Source organism: Dromiciops gliroides, chromosome 4 (genome assembly GCF_019393635.1).
Source record: "Dromiciops gliroides isolate mDroGli1 chromosome 4, mDroGli1.pri, whole genome shotgun sequence".
NCBI lineage: Eukaryota > Metazoa > Chordata > Mammalia > Microbiotheria > Microbiotheriidae > Dromiciops > Dromiciops gliroides.
Genome location: NC_057864.1, coordinates 158,587,029 through 158,604,562, shown reverse-complemented (window position 1 = coordinate 158,604,562; position 17,534 = coordinate 158,587,029). Strand labels below are relative to the sequence as shown.

Genomic DNA, 17,534 nt, shown 5'->3' with positions numbered 1-17,534 from the left:
CCGGTGGGCCGGGAGTTGCCAATACTAACTCTGGGCAATATGGCCGCTTTTCTAGCTTCTCACACTTCGCAAAAAACTTTATTGACAAAGCCGACGGAAAGGACAGAAGACAATGCAGAGGGCGGAAGCCAAGAGAGGTTAGGGCTGGTCAGGTCTCTAGCAGGAGTGCTGAGTGTGACCTTATTCTCTTGTGGTCACACAGTCCATTCTTCTGCTTTTAAGATCTGGTTCAAGTAGTTGAAGACCCTCCTCTTCGTCCAAAGATTTAGTTACACCGATTTTCCCTTCCCTGTCTTCTGCTTCATGACTTCCAACCTGAGGTTATCTTAGGAGCAATTCCTCTGATTGCGCACAGGTCATTTTGCTCAGACCAGCCCAGACCAGTCCGCTTTAGCCTCGCCCAACTCAGCCCAGCCCAACAAGATTCTCTCCAGTTCTTTCAAGGACTTTTGGAAAGGGGAAACATCTCATTTTTGTGTCTCCTACAAGACCCCCATGAGACGTCTTGGTTGCTGTCCAGCCTTCCTTCAGCCTGCCTGGTGATTTAGCCCAGTCCCTAGGCTGGAAAAGTGTTGAAATGGGAACAAGTTTTTCCATCTCACAGGCCAGGACCCACAAATTATACATTAATATCAGCCTGTCCAAACCAATTTGGACACCTAGACACAAACCCATCATCCTCGTGCCTTTTCCTAGCCAGTCTCTACCACACAAGACCCACGAGTATGGACAACTTCTTAACATGCCTAATGTGGCCACACCTACACCTTAGGGACAGTGACCCTTTCTCTTTTCTTTCTTTCTTTCTTTCTTTTCTGTCGGAGGATTCTGTAGGGTGAGGGTGGGGCTTCCCCTTTAATCCCAGCCCCACCTGCTCTGGTCAGACAGGTTTGGAGCTGCTGCAGGTAAAGGGAGGGAGACACGAAGAAATACCTGCAGAGCCAGTGCGGAGCTGGAGCGACTCTTTTTCCCGGATGGGCCCTGGGATCTCCCTTCTACCTCTTCAGATGGAAAGTAAGGGACACTATAGGTTGGGGGTGTGAGGGGGAGGTTGAGGCATGGAGAACTTGGGGGAAATCAGCCCAATCAGTGGTGAAGAATTGGAAGGCAAGGAAGGAGATGGGGAAATAGGAAAAGGGAAGTAGGAAATGTTCAGTGATTGGAAATAGATTTCCCAGGTGATTGGACTCTTAAACTTTATTAATGCGGTATCCAGGAAGTTGGCCAAGTGACAGAATGGGCTGTTTCTGCCTACCCCCCAAACCCTAACCATGGGCATTTTTCTGTGGGTGCTGTTTACTTTCTCAGGTGTCCAGCTTAATCCTATGGGGGGAAAACTTGCTGGGAGGAGATTGGGAGGTTGGGAGCCTCCGGTTTTCATTGGGGAGAGGGCATGGCTATCTCACTCCCCAGAAAGATCTTTAGCAGAATCAGGGGCATAAGATTTATGGGGGGGCTGAAAAGGTTCCTGGCCCTTGGGGTAGTAGGTAGAAGGAGGGGGCTGAAGATACTCTATCCTCCATTCATTTGTAGATATGGATGGCCGTGGCCAAGACCACAGAAGTATTGAGGAAGGAGGGAAGAGGCCTGGCTTCTCTCTCTCTCTCTCTCTGACTCACCCTTTTCTGCTGAGATAATGTCAAAATGTGACTCCATTTCAGTTTCTCCTTCCCAGGTTCTGCAATTTCTACACTTTCTTTCCAACCCACAATTATTCCTAAGATTTAGGAGAGAAGGAGGTTAGAATCATAGATATTTAGAATTTTCAGGCTTGGAGGGATCAGAGTTAAATTCCTGGTGCTCATCTTAATGACATGGGCAAAATCTTTTAGAGAGAGTATGGGGGCCTCTGCCCACCATAGGGGAGCGTGACTTAATTTTCTCTAGCTCCTTCCCCTAATACTGGTCCTAAAGCTCTCTTCCCTATGGATGAAGATTCTTAACAAATTCTCCCTCTTCCTCCTAGGGTGACAGCAATCCAGTACTATATACCCAAGAACTCAAGGCATCTGAACCCTTCCTTGCCCCAGCATGACAGAACCTGAGACATTGGCTTTGCTGGAGGTAAAGGGGCAAGATGCCCTTGAGAAGAATTTGCCCCAGCCCCTCATCCCTAATGGACTCAGACCAGAGGGGGAAGATGGGAAAGAGCTTGCTCCTTGTGAGAATGAGACTGGAAAGGTTGGCAGTGAAGCTACTACTTTGCCCTGGGTGAGGACATCATTAGGTACTGGCCCCCAGCCCAGTGCCCCCTTCCCAGACACCCCTGGTTGGCAGGGAAGTGATACAGAACCCATTCTAGCTGAGCTGCCCCTAAAGCCAGAGGAGCCAGTTGAGGAAGACATTAACCTGATGCCTGAACAGGCAGCCCGAGCATTTGTGCCAATTGACCCACAGTGCATTGAGAGGAGGCCCCAAGAAGAGCTTATTGTCCACTGTGACAAAAAGGTTGAGGGCGAATGCCAGGCCTTTCTGTTGCCCCGGGCTTCCCGATCAGAACCCCCTGAACGGAAGTGGGCAGAGGCAGCAGTTGTGCCCCCTGCCCACTGTAGGAGTTGTGGAGGCTGTGGCCGAGAGGGGTTGAGGGCCGTGGCCTCTTTTGGGGCTGCTCTCATCCTCTTTCCCTGCCTGTTATATGGAGCTTATGCCTTCCTGCCTTTCGATGCCCCCCGGCTGCCCACCATGAGTTCTCGACTCGTCTACACACTCCGCTGTGGGGTCTTTGCCACTTTTCCCATAATTCTAGGTGAGTATTTGTGGGAAGGGAATAGGCATCCCGGGAGAAACTGGATGCTGACATTAAGAGTGTCTCTCCAGGGAGAGTGAACAAGCTCGATCTGGTATTTGGAATGGTTGGTGCAATTTCTAGACATGGGATGTGGGGAAGTCTAGGCATGGGAACTGGGCTCATCAAAATTCTGAAAGGGCCACAAAGATTTTGATTTTCCCTTCCCCATACATGTTTAGCCTGTACCTCTTCCCATCCTAAACCTCCCTTTTCTTATTCCATGCCCTTGGACTCTTCCATTGAACACTTTCTCACTCCTTATTCCCACGTTTTGAGTGCCTCTCCCTAGCTTCCTATGCATTTGCTCTTTTTAAGCACCACGTCCAATTTTGCCAAAATGCTCTTATTACCTCATCTTTTCATCCTCCTTCATCCAGCAACTCTAATCTTTCCTCTTCTTGCTTTTCCTTGATCCTTTCCCATTACTTTTCCCAATTTCTCTCTCTTCTTTCTTCCCCATCTTCTTCATATCATCACCCCATTTTCTCTTTTCTGGTTTGGTTTTTTTTTTTTTTTTTTGTGAGGCAATTGGGATTAAGTGACTTGCCCAGGGTCACACAGCTAGTAAGTGTTAAGTATCTGAGGTCGGATTTGAACTCAGGTTCTCCTGACTCCAGGGCCTGCGCTCTATCCACTGCGCCACCTAGCTGCCCTGACCCCATTCTCTCTTAACCCAGGGCTTCTGGTCTATGGTCTCTCCCTGCTGTGCTTCTCTGCACTCCATCCCTTTGGAGAACAACAAAGAGAAGTTGAAATCCACCGGCGATATGTGGCCCAGTCTGTCCAGCTCTTCATCCTCTATTTCTTCAATCTGGCTGTATTGGCCACGTACCTGCCCCAGGATACCCTCAAGCTGCTGCCCTTGCTTACTGGCCTCTTCGCCATCTCCCGGTGAGTTAGGGGTGAACTGGGCATTTGTGCAATTTATAGAAAGGTTGGCAAAGGGGAGGGGAAGACCTAGATGATTCCAGACATTAGAAAGTATAATCTCTGGAGCGATTGCAAACAAATTTATTGCCTCTTTTGCATGGCATCTCTATATAAAAGGTATAAAAACATGGAACTAGGCTGTTGTGTCTTTCCTAAGTATCTGGGGGAAACATCCCCATTGGAAATATTCAATTGATGATTATGGAAGATGATTTATAGACCTCATACCATCCTGATCATCCTTCTTTTGACACATGCTAGTTTGTCAGTGCCTCATTAAAAAAATTTATATATATATATATATATATACACACACACACACACGCACACACACATACATATACACATATATACATACACGCGTGTATGTGTGTGTGTGTGTGTAGTCTAGAACTGAATGCAATACACTGAGTGTAGTAGAATTCTCCCTTTTTCAGTACTCCATACATCTATTAATTCAGCCTCATAACATACCAGTTTTCTTGGCTGCCTGTCATACTGTTGACTCACATTGAGCTCATAGTCAAGTAAAACCTCCAGGTATTCTTCACATGAACTAGTGTTAAGCTAAGTCTCTCCTTTAATCCCCATCTTCTGCTTGTATAGATTTTTTTTCAACTCAAATGCTGAACTTTACATTTGTCCTCATTAGGGCTTACCTTTCAGTCTATTTTTTTTTCCTTTTTGGTGACACAATTGGGGTTAAGTGACTTGCCCAGGGTCACACAGCTCGTAAGTGTTAAGCGTCTGAGGCTGGATTTGAACTCAGGTACTCCTAAATCCAGGGCCGGTGCTCTATCCACTGCGCCACCTAGCTGCCCATGAATCTATACAGTTTTTTGTTTTTGTTTTTGTTTTTTATGTGGGGCAATGAGGGTTAAGTGGCTTGCCCAGGGTCACACAGGTAGTAAGTGTCAAGTGTCTGAGGCTGGATTTGAACTCAGGTCCTCCTGAATTCAGGGCCAGTGCTTTATCCACTGTACCACCTAGCTGTCCCTCCAGTCTATTTTTTTCTAGCCTGTTAAACTCTTTTTGAACCTCCATTAAACTATCCAGTATATTAACTGTCTTCTTGTTGTTCAGTCACTCTTTGTGACCCTGTGGACCAAACCATCCATGGGGTTTTCTTGACAAAGATCCTGGAATGGTTTGCCATTACCTTCTTCAGTGGATTAAGGCAAACAACTTGCCCAGAGTTGTACAGCTTAGTGTCTGAGGCCAAATTTGAACTCTGGTCTTCCAACTCCCAGGCCCAGCACTCTATCCACTAAACTTCATAGCTGCCTCCTATCTTCTTAGATCCCTTCAATGTTACTTAATTTGTGGTATCCAGTGTCCCAGAAGTCTTAGGGCAGTTTTTTTTTTAAAACCCACTCAGAACCACACTAAGACTTCTGGAACACCCTGGATAACTCCATGTACTCTAATACTAGCCATTTCCACTTCACTATATATTAATTTGACATATTGGTTGTCTTTGCTATTAGCCTTCTACCATACTACATGTATGCCATCCTTTATGCTTAGGATCTATTTTCTGAGTTTTTCTAGGAATTGGAAAGAATTTATACAGATCCCTCCTTCCACTTACCCAGCCTTCCTTGTGAGTTAAACTCTACCCTCCAGTATGGGTTGGTCCCAAATATATGACCTCTTTTCCTACTCTTAACTTTTTATACCTCAATTAACCCTAACCTCTTACCACAGTTGCTTTATTGGGGGTTGGGAGTGGGATTAATTCTCAACCTGAAACCTTAATCTCTTCCCTGACCCTCTCTCTCTAGTGGAGTGCCCCTGTAATCTATCCTTGGCCCTCCTAAAAATGTGGAACAAAGGCCAACAACCCGGCTAAAGATACAGATACTTAAATCCAAAGATGAGATGGCTAAAAGATGTTGGCTGAAAGATGTTAAGGGGCTTCAAACATGTCTTATAACAAGATGAAATTTAATAGAAGATAAAATAATCCTACACTTGAATTATTAAAAAAACAAAAATCAACTGTGCCAATACAGGATGGGATGGCATGGCAATAGCTGACACAAAAAAAGACCTGGGACTTTTAGTGGACTGCCAGCTGCCAAAAGATAATGTGTTCTTGGGCTGCATCAATAAAAACTCCATGCCCAGAATGAGGAAAATGATCCCCCTGCTGTACTCTGCCCTGGTTAGGTGGCACATACAGTATTATGTTCAGTTTTGGACGCCACATCTTAGGAAGGAGAATGTCGAGCTGAATTGAGTCTAGAACAGAGCAGGGTGATTGAGATGGTGAGAGAACTGAAAACCGGGCCATATAAGGAGCTGGGGATGTTCAACCCAGATAAGAGACGATAAAGGGGACATGATAGCTGTCCTCAAATATTTGAAGGGATATCATGTGGAAGAAAGGTTAGGTTTGTTTTATTCTGAAAGTTCCAGTGAGAACTAGGCAGAGAAGCAGAATGAGGCTTTATCTAGAGGCTCCCAAAAGCCCCAGTGCGGTTTTAAGTTAGTAGCTTAACTCTTTTGGGACATCCTGTAAAATGGGAAAAAAAAGCAACAACCCACTCCCTAACATTTGGAGTTGTCCAGAAGTTAAACAGGCTACTTTAGAAATTGGCGAATTCCTTCTTGGTGGATGTCTTTAAGCAGAGTTCCTTCCAATTATGAGATGTTCTGGTTTCCTCTCCCAGGCTGGTGTACTGGCTGACTTTTGCAGTAGGCCGGTCCTTCCGAGGCTTTGGCTACGGGCTGACCTTCCTGCCGCTGCTCTCTATGCTGGTGTGGAATCTTTACTACATGTTCCTGGTGGAGCCGGAGCGTATGTTCACGGCCACAGACAGCCGCCTTGACTACCCAGACCATGTGAGAGCTGCTGACTACAAGCCACATCTCTGGGGGTGATACCCTCTCCTGCCTATTCTTGATGTTCCCCCAACCCCCACCCCCATCTCCCCAAGCCCCAGGAAATTGAGATGATCCAGATTCTTCACTGAATGGACTTTGGATATACCGTCTCTGCCCTTTGACTTCCTGGATTGTGACCTTTGGACTAGTTGCTTTTGAACCTTGCCAATCCTTGACTCTGATGTTGGGGGGCTGGGAGGAGAGGGCAGGGGACACATAGTAGAGGTCTTACACTGCCTTAGGCAACTTCATCCTAAAGCCTCTTCAAGCCTATTACTGCCTTGATTTTTCTGTAGCACTAGTGGGAGGAACTCCTGCCTCTTAGAGAGGAGGGAATGGAGGTAGGGAAAGCAAACCTGTCTTTATCGTCTGAATTTGCTTAAGAGAGAAGCTGTGGAATAACTTAATAAACCATTTTGAAACAGAAGGTTGTCGTTTAGTCATTTCAGACGTGTCTAACTCTTTGTAGCCACTTTTTGGGGGGTTTTGCCATTTCCTTCTCCAGCTCATTTTACTGATGAGGAAAGTGAGGCAAACACAGTGAAGTGCCTTGCCCAGGGTCATACAGCTAGTGCCTGAGGCCGGAATGAACTCCTAAAGAGGAGTCTACCTGATTCCAGGGCTGCTCTATCTACCTGGCCCATCAGCCCAAAACAAACAGGAGGGACTCTTTTTTTTTTTTGCCGGGCAATGAGGGTTAAGTGGCTTGCCCAGGGTCACACAGTTAATGTTAAGTGTCTGAGGCCGGATTTGAACTCAGGTCCTCCTGAATCCAGGGCCTGTGCTTTATCCATTGCACCACCTAGCTGCCCATATTGAAAGGTAAGTCGGGGTGAAGCTGTGAAGGCCTATAGTCTTTTTCTTTTTTGCAGGGCAATGAGGGTTAAGTGACTTGCCCAGGGTCATACAGCTAGTGTCAAGTGTCTGAGGCTGGATTTGAACTCAGGTCCTCCTGAATCCAGGGCCTGTGCTTTATCCACTGTGCCACTTAGCTGCCCCAGGAGGAGGAACTCTCAAAGTGGATGGAAGTTTTTTCATGAGGACCTGAGGGCAGTCTTAACTTTGGGCTTCCCTTAAATGTCTCCTTAGCGACCTTTCTATCTTAGCTGGAAGAAACATGTCATAACCTCTCGGTCTCAGTTTCCTTACTTATAAGATGAGAGCATTAGACTCCATGACCTCTAAGGGCTGTTCCAGCCCTAAACCAATGATCCTAAACGAAGTCCAAACAGTTCCAATTTCACTGCTTTGGCTGGGTTGCCATCCTCCCCCTCCTAACCCTCTTATCTATTTGTGAGTGGTAAAGGCAGCCAGCCCCATTCCCAAAGTGAGATGTGGCAGTATAAGGCTGAAGTGTTGATGTTTGTATGTGTGGGGAGAAGGGGAGAGGGAGGAGGTGTTTTAAGACCGGTCCATTTGTAAAATATGATGTTGGAGAGAGAGGGAGTTGGGATGGAGTAAATCACCATATTATTTCTTTGTTTCTTCCTTTTTTAAGAAGCCTCCTTGCTCAGTTCAAACTATCAGAAAACTCTGATGCACAGCACTCATGTCTCTGTGTCTGGGGCATGGAGCTCCCAATGGCAACAGGGAGAATTAATGTACTTTAGGAATGTTCATCTCTGATGGGTTTTCTCCCTTACCCACCTCTTTCCCTCTCCCTCAACATACACCAAGAGACTCTACAGCATGTTGAAAAAATAAGTATATATTTCATCTTTACCCCTCTAGGAACCCAAAGATCAGGAGTTGGGCTTCTCAATGCTTTGATCCAGGTATAAGGCTCACACTCCCAACCCAAATACTGGAAAAGAATGGGAAGAAAAGGGATCCAAGAGGACCAATATTAGACTAGAATTTAGGTGCTCCATCCCCCTTTCATCATTAACCAGTTCTCCTGATGTTCCCTTGTCCAGGGGAGACCTGAAGAAATTGAGGCTTGAAGGTTCAGTTTAAAAAAAAAAAGGAAAGGAATTAGGGACATTGGTATTAACATGAAGACTGGGGGCCAGAAATAGACGAATAGGAGGCATGATGTCCTGTCTTCCTTATTCCAAGGTGAATCCCTGTTCTCAATATAGTGTGGTGAAGGGAGGAGCATCTGGAAAGGCACTTGTGGGGAGATCAGAACCTCAGTTGATTGGTTCATACTCTGAGTAGCGTCTATGTCGTAGTAGCAGAAGGATCAGGCCCCCTCCTACCAGCAGAAGCCCAGGGGCCCCCAGAACGACCACCATTATTCCCAGGAGCAGAGGTGAGAAGGAATCCACTGGGGGGATTCCTATGCCCAAGAGAGCTGACCTAGGGGATCAGAAAAAAGAAAAAGAAAGAAAGCTTTGGGTTAATCCCATATAACTTCATCAACCCCTGTACCCTCCCTTCACTTCCTACCTGCCCTACTGAGAATTCCCTTTCCTTCCCCTAGGTTCCACCTCTCACCAAGTGAGGTAGCGATGGTCCTCATAGGCTGGATCAGCAGAGTCTCCAAATGTCAGGTTGAAGGTGCAGAAGTTAACGGGGGAGCTGAAGAAGGCTCTGACAATAGGTGACTGTGGAACTAGGGTAGCCAAGGTAGGACTGGGATGGGACACTTGGCAGGGAAGGGCTGTTTTAAGAGTTGGCTGCTTCTGTGAGAAGGCTACTGGCCGCCACTGCAGGAAGCCTTCTGGTGGGGAATGCCACAGTAACTGATTCATCTGAAGGGAGGAAGGGTGGAAGGTGGAAGAGTATAGATCTTTTTTTTTGTTTTAATTTTTAAAAAAAAATTTTATTTTTTTGGTGAGGTAATTGGGGTTAAGTGACTTGCCCAGGGTCACACAGCTAGTAAGTGTTAAGTGTCTGAGGCCGGATTTGAACTCAGGTCCTCCTGAATCCAGGGCCAGTGCTTTATCCACTGCGCCATCTAGCTGCCCCGAGTACAGATCTTAAAAGGGACTCCCGTCATTTGCCCCTCTAAAATCTCCCCACTCCATACCTCCATGCATTTCCTTTCCAGCCACTTTCCCATAAGTACTTATCAGTAGGGTAAAAGGTAAGGAATTAATAAATGACATTAGGGGCAGTTGGGTGGTGCAGTAGATAAAGCACTGGCCCTGGATTCAGGAGGACCTGGGTTCAAATTCGGCTTCAGATACTTGACACTTACTAGCTGTGTCACCCTGGGCAAGTCATTTAACCCTCACTGCCCTGCCAAAAAAACCCAAAACAACAAAACACAAATTTTTTAAAATGACATTTATAGAGCATTTTAAGGTTTTGAAAAGTGCTTTACACACAATATCTCATTTGATTGAAATCGACATTTTGACATCTCTGCAGTGTTTAAAACTGCTGGCTACTCTCTCCTCCCTAGATTTTCATGACACAGTTCAGGTGCATGTCTCTTTCCACTTGTCAGACCAATTTCTTGTAGTCTCCTTTGCAGGATTATCCATATGCCCTCTATGCTCTGATGAATTGCAGGGCTCTGTCCTGGGTTCTCTTTCTCTTTCTCTGTGACCTCATTGGCTTCCATAGGTTCAACTATCATCTCAATAGAGATGACTCCCCCATCTACATATCTGGCCCTTTGTTCTCTCCTGAGCCCTAGCCCTGAGTCACCAATAGCTTGCTGATTGTCTTTACCACAGGCATTTTAAACTCAACATATCCAAACCTGCCCTAACTTCCCTATTTTTGTCAAGAGTACCACTTTTTTTTGGGGGGGGGGGCGGAGGGCAGCTAGGTGGTGCAGGGAATAAAGCACTGGCCCTGGATTCAGGAGGACTTGAGCTCAAATCCGGTCTCAGACACTTGACATTTACTAGCTGTGTGACCCTAGGCAAGTCACTTAACCCCCACTGCCCCTAAAAGAGTACCACTTTCTTTCAGTCACTCAGGTTTGCAACCTAAGAGTCATTTCTGACTCTTCACTTTCACTCATTTCCAAGGGAAGAAATCAGGAGACACCATCACCACCTTCACTGTCATCATTATAACAGCCGCTAACATTTCCATAGTGCTTACTATGTGCCAAACACTTTACTATTATTATTTCATTTGATCCTCACAACAACCCTGGAAGGTGGGTGCTCCTATCATGATCCCTATTTTACAGATGAAAAAACTGAGGTTAAGTGACTCATCCAGGGTCACACAACTAGCAAGTGTCTGAGGCTGATTCCAGCCCTAGCACTCTACCCACTGGGCTACCAAGGTGCCTCAAACAAGGGTTCAAGTCTTTGATCTGTTGTTAGCTGTGGGATTTGAAGCAAGTTATTTAAATCTCTCTCTCTCTCTTTTTTTTTTGTCAGGGCAATGAGAGTTAACTGACTTGCCCAGGGTCATACAACTAGTAAGTGTCAAGTGTCTGAGGCTGGATTTGAACTCAGGTCCTCCTGAATCCAGAGCTTGTGCTCTATCCACAGCGACACCTAGCTGCCCCCAAGTCATTTAAATCTCTCTGAGATGGAGTTTCCTTATTGATTTGCTAAATGAAGAAAATATCCTGCCTAACCTCACCATGCTTCTAGTGAGGTCTTTGTGAAAGTGCTTTGTAAATTGGAAAATAAGGGGGCAGCTAGGTGGCGCAGTGGATAGAGCATGAGCTCTGGATTCAGGAGGACCTGAGTTCAAATATGGCTTCAGACACTTGACACTTAACTAGCTGTGTGATCCTGGGCAAGTCACTTAACCCTCACTGTTCTGCCAAATTAAAAAAAAAAAAGTTATTTAAGGGACAGCTAGGTGGTGCAGTGGATAGAGTACCGGCCCTGGAGGCAGGAGTACCTGAGTTCAAATCCGGCCTCAGACACTTAACACTTACTAGCTGTGTGACCCTGGGCAAGTCATTTAACCCCAATTGCCTCACTTAAAAAAAAAAAAATTGGAAAATTTAGTTATTCCCTAATCTCTCTTTGGGTAACCATCCCAAATCTCAATCCCATCACTGAAGCCTGACCTGGAATACTGCAGGGCAATATTCATCATCGATGGATTCTTGCTCCTTTAGCTGGGGGCACTGGGAATCCAAGACTGGAGTTGCCACCTCCAGCCCAAAAAGGGAGTGGTTTCCACGAGGAACAGCCCCAGACAGAACCAGCTCTAGCTGGGAGGTGTCTGCTGTATGCAAGAGTCGAGGGAGACCAGCTGGACGACCAGAACCAGAGAAAGCACGAACCTGGGCGGGGTGAGGGAATCAGTGAAAGAGAAACTGAGAAGATGGGACCAAGACAGAGACAAGGCACAAAGATCCCCTCTCTCCCCGCTCCTGCCCCACCTCTAACCACTGTATTGCCCTCTACCAAAGTCACAGACAGCTAGAAACCTCTCTCCGACCTGGGTAGACTCCATTTTTAGTTCCTTGTCTCTTATCCCCAAACCTTGAATGCGAGGCTGCCATTGGTGAAGGCTCCCAAGGGGTCCTCTGAAGGTCGACCCTGGAATGTGGCACTCAGGGTAGTGGGGTCAAGCGTGCTGTTGACATCATCCCAGGAGAAGTCGGCCAGGAGGTAGGGTGGGTAAGACTTTCTCAGGGACCCGGTCTTTACTTCTGAACTGTTGGTACCGTCAAATTCAAACAGCTGACAGAGAGGCAAAGGAATAGGAGGCGGAGTTTTCAGGCCTGGATCCTGCTCACTCCTAAATTACCATGTTCTGCCCTTCTAGTCATCAGGCCCTACCCTCCCAGATTCCAGATCTCCACCCGGACCTCTGAGCCATCCCACCAATTTTCAGTTTATACCCTCAAGCTGAAAGCTTTTCCTTGGGTTCCCTCACCCTGGGGAAGATGAAGGCTGAGGAAAATTGAACACTATCAGCAGGGAGCACAGTCAGGCTCCCTTCAGGTGCTGGAGACAGCAGGCAGGTCCAGTTGACACTCAGGACACTGTGAGGGGTGTTTGTGGCCACAAAGAGCACAGCTGGGGGTCCCAGGCTGCTCCAGATGTAGTGAATTGTAGAGTTGGCTCCCACAGCCCGGATGTGCAACAGGTTTTGTGAGGGGTCCGTCAGTCCTGGGATAACCTCCAGAGACACCTGCAACAAGCGGGTAGGAGGTCAAGACTGCATCTAACTTATCTGCTTTTGTGCTCCAGGAGATAAAGGGGATTGGGCAGAAGTACTGAAACAGGATTTAGAGAAGCAATGGTTGGCAATGAGAGGGACATATGGATATGACCCTCCTCTGAGATGGAAAGTGCTCCCCCCTTCGGCCTAGTGATCTGATCTCAAAGTCTTAAAGCCCTTTAGAGCCCCCTATTTCTCTCTCTCTATTTTTTCTCTAGAGAGAGGCAATAATGGGAAGCTACTATCCCCCCCTTTCTAAATATAGGCATATCAACTTAAAAATTGTTTCAAAGAGTCTGCATCGAGACATTACATAGACATGATAAAGTTGTTGCAGAAACTGAAAATGTTGCAAAATAAGTAATCGCTGAACATTCCAGGAGAATGATTTATTGCTGAACCCAATTGCCGCATTTTGCTCAAATTAGATGTCTGTAAAAAGTATAAAAACTGCTTGATTTCTAATCCCGGTGTGTCACACCTCCTGGTTGTCCCAGTGAGTGTGGTGCACCTTTCTTTCGAAAGAAATAAAATCAATGCTTCGGCCTCCTTTCTCCTCGAGTCTCTATTACAGGGGTCAGTGGATGTACTTCCCATCCCACTCAGCAAAGACCCCGGGGGAAAGAGCTAGAAGTTACTGGGCACAGTAGGGGAGAGCGGCAGGGGCTGGGAGGACACCGGGACGGGGCAGAACGAGGCTTTTTTGTCGGGGAGTCGTAGGGGGGTCCCTGAGAGAGGCTACGGAGAGGTGGGGGGGGGGCTTGGAGCAAGAGGGAATGCTAAAACCTGGTAGTTCTAGACCCGAAGGGGGCAAAGACCAACGCCTGCCCTTACGCAGGTTACTCGGAGTTGAGTCACGGCCTCCAGGGCAGGCAGTCCTCGAGGTGCCCGGCCCAGGAGCCCCCTTTCCCCCAAGACCTCGCGAGCTCCTTCCCCTTTCAAGATTCGTTCCTCCCTTTCCCCGAACGCCCCCTCCTCCTCCCGAATCTCCGTGCTCCCGCGGCCCCTCACCCGGCGGGTCTGGTCCCCGAGCAGGCCGGCGGGGGCTCGGAGCAGCAGCAGGCACTGGAGGAGGAGCAGAGAGCGGCCAGGGGGAGAGACCCCCCGGGCCCAGGGTCTATCCCCTAGCATGCCTCCGCAGCCGCCCGGAGCTCGCCGGAGCTCGCGTCACGTGACTGGCGACAGCAGTCGCCGAGTCCTTTAAAGGGCGGAAGCCTCTGCTGCCTCTTAAAGGGGCCGCCTGTCTTCCCTTGGATCCCCGCCCCCGTAGAGGGATAGGGAAGTTTGGGGTGAAGCCTACACTACACCCTGACCTTTCGTATTAGAACCCTTGAAGAAGAAGAAGAATCACCCCCACCCCCAATTTGATCCTTTGGAAGTGATGCAGGAATGAGCCTGTGTAAAGGGCACGCTGGATAGTTGTTCCGTGGTTTGCCATTTCCTTCTCCAGCTCATTTGACAGATGGGGAAACGGAGGAAAACAGGGTGAAGCGACTTGCCCAAGGTCACAGCTAGGAAGCTGCCTGAGGCCGGATTTGTACTCAGGTCTGACTACAGTCCGGGCACTCTATCCGTTGCCCACCTAGTTGGATAGAGGATAGGCAAAAACCAGGGAAGAAAGGAGCACCCATCATTTCCTAACTTCCCCCATTCTTTGGAGGGCATTAGTCCCAACCTCTGAATCTGTCAGTGAGCATTTACTAAATGCCTACTACGTGCCAGGATGAGTGCTGAGGGTGGATACAGAAAGAGGCAAAAGGCAGGCCCTGCCCTCAGAATGCACACAATCTAATGGGGGAGAGAGACAACAAGCAAATAACTGTTCAAACAAGCTACATTCAGGATAAATAGGAAATAGTTAAGAGGGGAAGGCACTAGAATTTAAGAGGAATTTGGGAAGGCTTCCTGTAGAAGGTGGGATTTTAGGTGGTACTTTAAGATAGGAGGGAGAGGGTGCCAGCCAAAGAAAATACCTGGGGTGGGATGGAACTGAGCACCTTGTTCTTGAGTCACTGGATCAGTATTTGGCAAGAGTGTATTTGGTAAGGTGTAAACAAACAGGCTGGAAAAATAGGGAATGATTAGGTTATGAAGGGCTTTGAAAGGCAAACTAATGATTTTATATTTGATCATGGAGGTGATAGGGAGCCACAGGAGTTTATTGATTTTTTTTTTTTTTTGCTGGGCAATGGGGGTTAAGTGACTTGCCCAGGGTCACACAGCTAGTAAATCAAGTGTCCGAGGCCGGATTTGAACTCAGGTACTCCTGAATCCAAGGCCGGTTCTTTATCCACTGCACCACCTAGCCGCCCAACAGGAGTTTATTTGAATAGGGGGATAATATAGTCCAACACTGCAGTATGAAGGCTGGATTGGAGTGGGAGAGACTTGAGGCAGGCTGTCAAAACAGTCCAGGGTGACCAGGGTCTGCACTAGGGTGGTGGCAGTCAGAGGAGAGAAAGAGATGTTGTCTTCAAGAGACATTCTCATGGAATTTAACCACAAAGGAAAGAAGAGATTTAGGATGATAGTTACAAGGGATAGGTTAAAGGGAAGGTTTTTTGAGGATGGGAGAGACAGGCAAGTTGCAATCTCCCAGTAGGATCTCAGTGCCTTAAGGGCAGGGACCATTTTTTTCTTTATTCCTAGGGCCTAGAGCAATACCTGGCACATAACAGGTATGTTTAACAAATGCTTGTTGTCTTGTTTTGTGGGGCAATGAAGATTAAGTGACTTGCCCAGGGTCACACAGCTAGTAAATGTCAAGTGTCTGAGGCTGGATTTGAACTCAGGTCCTCCTGAATCCAGGGCCAGTGCTTTATCCACTGCGCCACCTAGCTGCCCCCTTGTTGATTATTAAGTGCTAGGGAAGTGATACAAAAACTGGGAATCAGCACTCAAAGCAGGTAGCTTGGTGTAGTTCTTGGTGAGAACACTGGGCTGAGTCTAGATTTGGGTCTTTGCTCTAGTCTGGTGACCCTGGGCAATGTGATTTCGCCATGTCCTGTTCTCTTCTGTAAAATGGGGATAATTCTTGCATTATCTGCTTCACAGGGTTTTGAGAAAAGTGCTTTCTGTGATTTATTATTAAGAGACTCAGGTGTCTAATTAATTCCCCAAGTGTGAGTTATTAGTCCTTTAGGGATAATAAAAGGCAAGGCAAAATCTCATTGAAACTTCTTGCTGTGCAAAATGAACTAGATAAATTCTTCTGTTTCCTTTTAGCTTTATATAACTCTTACCAAACATGCTACAGGAGAGGAAGAACATCATTAGCTAAAAATTCTGATGTAGGGAGTGGGGGAATGGACTTCCAGAAAGGGAACAGGTTGAGGTGAGAAAATCAAGATGATTTGAGGAAGTGAGGCCACCAATTTTAAGGATATAGTATGTGTGGGGAACTAGAGGGTCTTAAGGTTGGAAGCTGATTGTAATGGTCTTGAATGCTTTATTTCAGGTTTTTAGAAATCAGATTAAGAGAGTGAGAATGGAAGCAGGGAAGCCTGTTAGAAGGCTTGTATGGGGCAGCTAGGTGGCACAGTAGATAAAGCACTGGTCCTGGATTCAGGAGGACCTGAGTTCAAATCCAGCCTCAGACACTTGACACTTACTAGCTGTGTGACCCTGGGCAAGTCACTTAATCTTCATTGCCCCTAAAAAAAAAGGCTTGTATAACAGTCCTTGAGCATAGCAATAAGAATGGGAAGGATAGAAGAGGTAGACCACTAAGATATTAATGAACCTACCCAGCTCCACCCATTTCCTTGGGGTCTCATAAAGACTTTTTTTTTGGTGAGGCAATTGGGGTTAAGTGACTTGCCCAGAGTCACACAGCTAGTAAGTGTTAAGTGTCTGAGGCTGGATTTGAACTCAGGTCCTCCTGAATCCAGGGCTGGTGTTCTATCCACTGTGCCACCTAGCTGCCCCTCATATAGACTTTTAACTTGTAGCCACAAAATTAGGTCTTAAGTGAAGGGCTGGAAAGGGAAATCTATATTTCTTTCTTTCTTTTTTTTTTTTTTGGTGTGAGGCAATTGGGGTTAAGTGACTTGCCCAGGGTCACACAGCCAGTGTTAAGTGTCTGAGGCTGGATTTGAACTCAGGTACTCCTGACTCCAGGGCCGGTGCTCTATCCACTGCGCCACCTAGATGCCCAGAAATCTGTATTTCTAAGGTTTGGGTCCCTTTCAAAAACTATGAAGATACCCTCTTTTGAGAAATAATCTTCTTTTCCAGCAAGGATCTAAGTCCTGGGTAAATTTTTTACAATCCAAGAAAATAAATGTTTTAGCATGTAACAATTGGAGTGACACCACCTGCTGGAGAGTTACTGTAGGAAAGCTCTGCCATGAGGAGGAATCTGAGGGCAAGCCATGTGGTCAGTTCCTTGGGGTCAGGAAGTTTGCTCCTGGGTACTGTCTATCAAAGCTACCAGCCAATTAACTTGGAGCTGTGTGTGCATGTGGATGGGATGTTCCCAGTTTCATGGGAGGCTTGTGGGACTTGCTTTCTCACTCTTTCTGGAGGACCTCAGCGGGAAGAGGAACAGGAGACACTGGCTCCCCAAGATATAGCTGAATCTAGGCCTCTCTCCACCAAATTCTTATTCTCCTTAGTAAATGCTTAAAAGTATAAACTCTTGCTAAAGCTTATAATTTACTGGTGACCACTCATTAGATAATTTTAGACAGTATAGCTAGAATTTTAGCTCCTTACAAGCAAAAGATAAGCAGTTTTATTTAGGGTCCCCCAGAAGATGAAGGGGAGAAAAGGCTGTTAGGAGGTAGGAGATGCCAGGAGAGGATGGGTGGGAAAAAAATGGGGCTTCAAGGGTTTATGCATTACACCTTTCCCCAACCCCCACTTAATACCTCTTAATTTA

General features: G+C 46.8%; 2 protein-coding genes across 2 annotated transcripts; one reads left to right on the top strand and one right to left on the bottom strand.

Moving 5' to 3' along the window:
• The first annotated feature begins 889 nt into the window (after nucleotides 1-889).
• TMEM79 (transmembrane protein 79) lies at nucleotides 890-7,014 on the top strand. Its single transcript, XM_043963220.1, has 4 exons — nucleotides 890-1,014; nucleotides 1,967-2,746; nucleotides 3,466-3,679; nucleotides 6,394-7,014. Exons 2-4 carry the CDS (start codon nucleotides 2,032-2,034, stop codon nucleotides 6,602-6,604), a joined length of 1,140 nt encoding a protein of 379 aa, XP_043819155.1. The 5' UTR covers nucleotides 890-1,014; nucleotides 1,967-2,031; the 3' UTR covers nucleotides 6,605-7,014.
• A 1,285-nt stretch (nucleotides 7,015-8,299) lies between these two features.
• Nucleotides 8,300-13,817, bottom strand: LOC122726756 (glycosylated lysosomal membrane protein). Its single transcript, XM_043964694.1, has 6 exons — nucleotides 13,664-13,817; nucleotides 12,365-12,622; nucleotides 11,968-12,168; nucleotides 11,547-11,765; nucleotides 9,047-9,303; nucleotides 8,300-8,908 (listed from the first exon to the last, which is right to left on the bottom strand). Exons 1-6 carry the CDS (start codon nucleotides 13,781-13,783, stop codon nucleotides 8,740-8,742), a joined length of 1,224 nt encoding a protein of 407 aa, XP_043820629.1. The 5' UTR covers nucleotides 13,784-13,817; the 3' UTR covers nucleotides 8,300-8,739.
• Between the last annotated feature and the right edge of the window lie 3,717 nt (nucleotides 13,818-17,534).

Excerpts from the sequence above, each read along its gene's own strand:
- LOC122726756 (XM_043964694.1), bottom strand. The coding sequence starts at position 13,783 with ATGCTAGGGGATAGACCCTGGGCCCGGGGGGTCTCTCCCCCTGGCCGC. Across the intron at positions 12,169-12,364 it reads CAGCCTTCATCTTCCCCAGG|CTGTTTGAATTTGACGGTAC; the intron begins GTGAGGGAACCC and ends CCTCTCTGTCAG. Across the intron at positions 11,766-11,967 it reads ATGGCAGCCTCGCATTCAAG|GTTCGTGCTTTCTCTGGTTC; the intron begins GTTTGGGGATAA and ends CACCCCGCCCAG.
- TMEM79 (XM_043963220.1), top strand. The coding sequence starts at position 2,032 with ATGACAGAACCTGAGACATTGGCTTTGCTGGAGGTAAAGGGGCAAGAT. Across the intron at positions 2,747-3,465 it reads CACTTTTCCCATAATTCTAG|GGCTTCTGGTCTATGGTCTC; the intron begins GTGAGTATTTGT and ends CTCTTAACCCAG. Across the intron at positions 3,680-6,393 it reads GGCCTCTTCGCCATCTCCCG|GCTGGTGTACTGGCTGACTT; the intron begins GTGAGTTAGGGG and ends TTCCTCTCCCAG.